This window comes from Belonocnema kinseyi, chromosome 1 (assembly GCF_010883055.1).
Source record: "Belonocnema kinseyi isolate 2016_QV_RU_SX_M_011 chromosome 1, B_treatae_v1, whole genome shotgun sequence".
Taxonomy (NCBI): Eukaryota; Metazoa; Arthropoda; class Insecta; order Hymenoptera; family Cynipidae; genus Belonocnema; species Belonocnema kinseyi.
Window position 1 is genome coordinate 44,248,216 of NC_046657.1, and position 7,004 is coordinate 44,255,219.

At 18.9% G+C, this 7,004-nt stretch overlaps 1 protein-coding gene across 1 annotated transcript in view; it reads left to right on the plus strand.

The window, feature by feature from the left end:
* LOC117172057 (40S ribosomal protein S21) overlaps nucleotides 1–6,520 on the plus strand; it is a 12,961-nt gene extending 6,441 nt beyond the window's left edge. Inside the window, exon 4 of the mRNA XM_033359801.1 lies at nucleotides 6,394–6,520. Coding sequence (XP_033215692.1) covers nucleotides 6,394–6,459 — 66 coding nt within the window. The 3' untranslated portion in view covers nucleotides 6,460–6,520. The remainder of the gene's footprint in view (nucleotides 1–6,393) is intronic.
* Nucleotides 6,521–7,004: the final 484 nt, after the last annotated feature.

The window sequence follows — 7,004 nt, forward strand, 5'->3', positions numbered from 1 at the left end:
TTAAATATTGATGTTAAAAAAAATGGATCCCTTTTAGTCAAAAATTATTCTTTTTTGTTTAAAATTAATATTTTTGGTTGAACATTTAATAAGTTTAGTATACTTGAAAATTAAAATTCCATTTTTTGTTAGAAAACTCATATTTTTTATTGAAAATTTATTTATTTTGGTTGACTATTGTCATTTTATATTGGAAATTGATTGGCTTCCTAATTGAAAATTGTTTTTCAAGTGAAAATTCAAATAATTGGATAAAAATTTAATCATTTTGATGGAATATTGATATTTTAAATTGAAAATTGATCCTTCCTAGCAGAAAATTCAACTAATTGGTAGATAATGAATATTTTAGTTAAAAATTCATATTTTTTGTTCAAAATTGAATTATTTTGGTTGAATATTGACATTTTATGTTGGAAATTGTTCCTTCTAGTTAAAAATTTAGTTTTTTGCTTAAAAACTGTAGCATTTTGTTAAATATTTTTCCTTATGGTAAAAAATGGATCCTTTTTAGTTGAAAATTCATATTTTTTTAATTGAATATTCAATTTTTTTCTAGAAAATTCGTCTTTTTTAATAAAAAATTCTAAAATTTAATAGGAAGTTAGAACAATTTGGTTGAACGTTTATATTTTTGTTTGAATAATTAATGAATTTGATATACTAGTATTTGAAAATTAAACTTCAACTTTTTGTTAGAAAATTCATATATTTGATTGAAAATTTATTTATTTTGCTTGAATATTAATATTTAATTGAAAATTTATAATTTATGGTGACAAATTCTAATATTTGTTTGAAAATTAAAGTATTTTGTTCAAAAAAATTTTTTTAGTTGAAAATGCATATTTTTTATTACAAATTTAATTATTTTGATTAAATATTGACATTTTAAATTAAATCTTGATCATTGCTAGAAGAAAATTCAAATATTTGATTGAAAATTCAAATATTTTTTTGAAAATCTGTCTTTTAGGTAAAAAATTAGTTTTATTTCGGTTATAAAGTTAATTATTTTGGTTTAATATTGATGTTTAAAATAAAAATAAATCCCTTTTAGACGAAAATTAATCTTTTTTGTTAAAAATTCATATTTTTTTATAGAATATTTCATTTTTCTCTAGATTTTTGATGAAAATTTAATTATTTTGATTAAATATTGTCATTTTATATTGGAAATAGATCCTTCTTAGTAAAAAATTCAGCTTTTTGATTGAAAATTGAAGATTTTTTTGAATTTTTTATTTTTTTTCTGAAAATTAATATTTTTTCGGTTACAAATTTAATCATTTTGGTTAAATATTGATGTTTAAATTTAAAAATAGATCCTTTTTACTCGAAAATTAATCTAAAAATTTAATAAGTTTAATATATTTGAAAATTAAAATTTAATTTTTTGTTAGAAAATACATAGATATCTTAACAAATAGTCAAATTTTGAAAAAGAACAACGAATTTTCAACAAAATGCATACATTTTCAGCTATATACTTTGAAGTTTTAACTAAAGATAATTAATTTTTAATGTAAAAAAAAAAACTAATTTTCTCCAAAAATTAAAAATTAAAAAAAAACAGTTGAAAATTGCTTTTTTAAATTTAAAATCAAGCTAATTCAGTTGTATTATCCATCATTTTAGTTAAAAATCCATGTCATACGTTGATATATATATATATATATATATATTTTAATTGAACTTGCATATACATTGTTGAAAATTCTTATTTTTTTTTGTTTGAAAATTAATATTTGTAACTAACAAATTTTAGCCTTTTATTTTTAACGGAAAGACGAACTTTTTTATTTGAAAATTCGAGTATTTTGTTCAAAATTCTTTTTTTTTTTTTAGAAAATTAATCTTCTTGTCATCTCTTTCGTCTAAAATTCCATATATTTCAGATAAAAATTCACCACTTCGGTAGAAAATCTACCTATATAGTTGAAAAATGTTTTTTTTGTGGTTCAAAATTAATATCTTAACATTATATTTAAATATTCAAAGATAATAATTTTTTATTGAAATTTCAACTATTTGGTTGAAAATTAATGTATTTTGTTGAAAATTATTATTTTTTGGATGAAAATTAATCTTTTTTGTGAAAAATCATCATTTTAGTTGAAAATTTATCACTTTGGATGAAGATTGAACTCTTGCTGGAAATGCGCTTTTATTATTGACTAAATGTTTTGTTTTTTTTTTTTTTAATTTACTTTTCATCTTTTATTATTTATATTTAATCTTTAATTTACTTTTAATCGCAGTAAAATTTAAGTTTTCATTATATTAATAATTTTGGTCCACTTAAAAAAGTGATTTCTTCTTTATCTAAAGTCTCGGGCTGCATTTTTTTAAAAGAATTTTAATTCGGATTTAGAAGAAAGGAGTTTAAAAAATTCCTCTTCCAAGTCAGAATTCGTCACAATTTAAAAGTTCCCTCTTTCAATTTAAAAAAAAAAGGAAGTACTTTAAGTAGTTTTTAGAATTTTTTCTAAATTATGATAGAAAATTTTATTATGTTGTTTATTGCAAATGTATCTTTTTTTTGTTTTGTTAAAAGTTCAACTCTTTTGTTAAAAATTAAGTATTTTATTTAAAGATTCATCAATTTAATTTAAAATTCATCTCTTTTTGAAAATGTAACCACTTTGTTCAAAATAATTTTTTTTTTTTAACTAAAAATTTTAATATTTTATTAGAATAAAATTTAATTACTTTGCTGAAAATACGTTGTTTTTTTTTTAATTATTATTAAGAATTAGATTTGAAACGGAAAATTCAACTTTTCTATTTTTGGTTCAAAATTGGTGTTCAACACCTTGGCTGATAATTTGTCTTTAAAAAATTTTTTTTTCTTGAAAATTCAACCATTTCGTTGAAAATTTACGTATTTTGTTAAAAATTCATGTATTTTTCTTTTTTGGAAATCAATTTTTTAAACTAAAAATGTAATTTAATTTACTTTTGATTTTTTTTTTAGTTCAAAATTCAACTGTTTGAATATTTCTCTTCTTTAATTGAAAATTCAAGTAACTCGTTAAACAGCATTCATTTTATTTAAAAATTTGTATTTTTTTGGTGGAAAATTAATATTTTGTTTAAAAACTAATCTAATTGTTAACAAAAATAATTTTTTTATATAAAAAATTCAAGTATTTCAGTTAATTTATAATTTAAAATGTCCATTTTCAACCGAAAAATATGAATTTTCTACAAAGAAGAATAATTTTCTAGCAAAAAGACGAATTTTCAATAAAACACATGGAATTTCCACTAAGAAATATTCATTTTTAATGCAAAATATCAATTTTCGAACAAAAAAGTTACATTTTTAGCGAAATTCCAGTTTGTTTTTTTTTTATTATTTTTTTTTTGTTAGTTATAATTTTTTAAATAAAAATTTAACCATTACGTTTTTCATTGAAAATTTATCTATCTTGGATGAATATTCAACTATTTTTTCAAAAACTTATTTACTTTATAGAAAATTCGTTTTTTTTTCTCTAGAAAATTCATCTTTTTTATAAAAAAAATTCAACTATGACAGTTGAAGATTCATCATTTTACTTTTAAAAATTCATCATTCTAATTTAAAATTAATTTTAACTGAAATTTTAATTAAATTTTTTTTTTTTTTTAATTGAAAACTTAAATAATTTTCTTTAAATTAAAAAGAATTTTTTAACTGTAAATGTAACTCTTATTCCAGTTGAAGGTTCCATAATTTTTAATTAAAAGTTCATCTTTTTGGTTGAACCTACATTTTTTAACCACAAATTTAATTATTCAATTTTTAGTTTAATAATGATATTTTTAGTTAAAAATACGTGTTTTTTGACTAAACATTGATTTTTTTATCTGAAAATATAATTATTTCAGTTTTGGTTGACAATTTATCATTTTTAGTAACATTCATAATTTTAGTTGAAAATTCTCCATTTAAATTAAAAATTAATCTTCCATTTTCTTTTCAAAATCTTTTCTTTTTTAGTTCAAAATTCAACTGTTTTGGTTTAATATTTCTCTTTTTAATTAAAAATTCCAGGATTTCGTTAAAAATTCATGTATTTTGTTGAAAAATTATATTTTTTCGTAGAAAATCAGTCTTTGTTTGAAAATTAATCTTATTGTTTAGAACTTCGAGTATTTCAGTTAATTTCTTAATTAAGAAATCCATTTTCAAACAAAAAAGTTAAATTTTCAACCAAAAATATCTATTTTTCCCCCAAAAAAAGCTAAATTTTCAACCCAAAAATATGAATTTTGTACAAAAAACAATTTTCTACTAAGAGAACGAATTTTCAACAAAAAACATGAAATTTCAACTAATAAAGATTAATTTACAATGTAAAATACGAATTTTCAAACAAAAAAAAAAGTTAATTCTTTGCAGAAAATTAATTTTTTTTAAGAATTGCATTTTTTAACATGAAAATTTAATTTTTCTATTTTTCTTCAAAATTTATCATTTTCAGATGAAGATTCAACCATTTGTTCGAAAATTTATGTAATTTGTAGAAATTTCGAATTTTTTGTAAAGAATTCATCTTTTTGATAAAAAAAAAAATCCAACTATTTTTTTAATTGTAAATGTAACTATTACTCCAGTTAAATATCCCATAATTTTTAATTAAAAACTCATCTCGTTGGTTGTAAATTCTTTTTTTACTGAAAATTTAATTCAATTTTTGGTTGAAAAATTAACTTTTTTAGTTAAAAATACTTTTTTTTTATCATTGCTTTTTTTTTTTAATTTAGAAATTAATTGTTTCAGTTTTGGTTGACCATTTATCGTTTTTAGAAAAAAAACAATTTTTTTTTTAATTTAACTATTTCGGTTGAAGATTCATAATTTTAATAAAAAATTCATCAGTTAGGTTAAAAATTAATTAGTTTAACTAAAAATGTAACTATTCCATTTTTCGTTGAAAATGCTTTTTTTTAGTTCAAAATTCAACTGTTTGTTTGAATATTTCTCTTCTTCAATTAAAAATTCAAGTAGTTCGTTAAAAATGTATGTATTTTGTTGAAAAATTTGTATTTTCCTTTGAAAATTAATGTTATTGCATAAAAATTCAAATTTTTGACGAAAAATTCGAGTATTTCAGTTAATTTTTAATTGAAAATAACCTAAAAATATGAATTTTTTTACAAAGATTTCCTACCAAAAAGGCGAATTTTCAACAAAACACGTGAAATTTAAACCAAGAAAGATTAATTTTTCATGTAAAATATGAATTTTTAAACAAAAAGTTTAATTTTTTGCTAAAAATCTGTTTTTTTTTTAAATTAGTTTTTTTAACATAAAAATTTACTGTTCAATTTTTTGTTGAAAATTTATCATTTTTGGATGAATATGCAACTATTTGTTCGTAAATGTTTGTACTTTGTAGAAAATTCGACTTTTTTGTGTAAAATTAATTTTTATGTTCAAAAAATCATTTTTTTGGTAAAAAAAATTTTAACTTTCAGTTGAAGATTTATCATGTTAGTTCAAACATTCATCAGTTTGTTTGAAAAATTAATTTTATCAAATGAAGTTTTTACTGTCCTATTATCTTTTTCTTTGAAATTTAATCTTCTTGTTTAAAAATTCTTTTTTGTGTTAAAAATTGAAGTTTTTCAGTTAAATATTTCTCATTTTTTAGTTGAAAATTCATCTTTCAGTTTAGAAATAAAATTACTTGGTTGAAACTTAAACTCTTTTGCTTAAAATAAATTTTGTTGGTTGAAGATTTATCATTTTAATTCAAAATTAATTTCTTTGGTTGAAAAATAGGAATTTTGTAAAAACTGAAAATGTAACATGAACATTCATTTTTTTTTACTATAAATTTAATTATTCAATTTTTGGTTGAAAATACGTCTTTTTTGGTTGATCATTTCTTTTTTTAATTTAAAACTTAATTATTTCTGTTGAAAATTAATTTTTTTAATTAAAAATAAAATGATTCAATTTTATAATGAAAGTTCTTTTTTTGTTAGTAAAAAATTCATATATTTTGTTGAAAAATGATATTTTTCAGTAGAAAATTAATTTTTTTGTATAAGATAAAATAAAATTATTTTCAAATTATTTAAATTCATAGACTTGATGAAAAATTAAAAGATATGAATAATTTAGGATTATTTATTTATTTAATTATACGATGGGAATGAGATATTTAAAAAATATTTTGTAATATAATTTGTCAAAGCTTTCTAAATTATCATTTATTTCCTAGAAACTTGTGCCTTTAATAAAATTTATTTTTTACATTAAAAAACTTGGAATTTTCAGGTTTTCATCTAAAATAATAATAAAAATTTTTTAAAATAGAATTTAGTCCAGCTAGTAATATATTTTTTTCAGTATATTTAAAATTGACTAATTTTATGAATTATTTTTTGTTTCAGGGAGAATCGGATGACTGCATCGTGCGCCTGAGTAAAACCGACGGTATCTTGGCTAAAAATTATTAATTTCCATTAAGATCAAGGTGTATTAATTTTAAATAATAAATAAATCTTGAAAAAAAAATCAGTTAAAAATTTTATTATTTGTTTGAAAAGTCAACAATTTTGTTAAAAAGTGGTTGAAAATCGAGTTATTTTTAGGAAAATTCGCCTGTTTTTTCGGAAAATAATTTTACATTTTACAGTTTTAAAAAATATTAAAAATTGCAAAAATAAAAACGATTTTTCTTCAATTGTGTAAAATGTGTGAAACGTCATTTAACAGGTAGGTAATCCTTCTTTTTTGGTAAAAATATGATTTTAATTTTTGAAAATTCATTTTTGACTTGAAAATTCTTCATTTTTGTTGAAAATGTTTTTTTTTTTTTTTTAGTTAAAAACTCATGCATTTATTTGGAAAAAATTTTTTTTATATAGAAAAATAATCTTCCAGCTTTAAAATTCGGCAATTCCAATTAAAGATTGGCCATCTTAGTTCAGAATTCATCACGGGTTCAAAATTCTTTATTTTTTTTCATTAAAAATTGATCTTATTTAATTGAAAATTCATG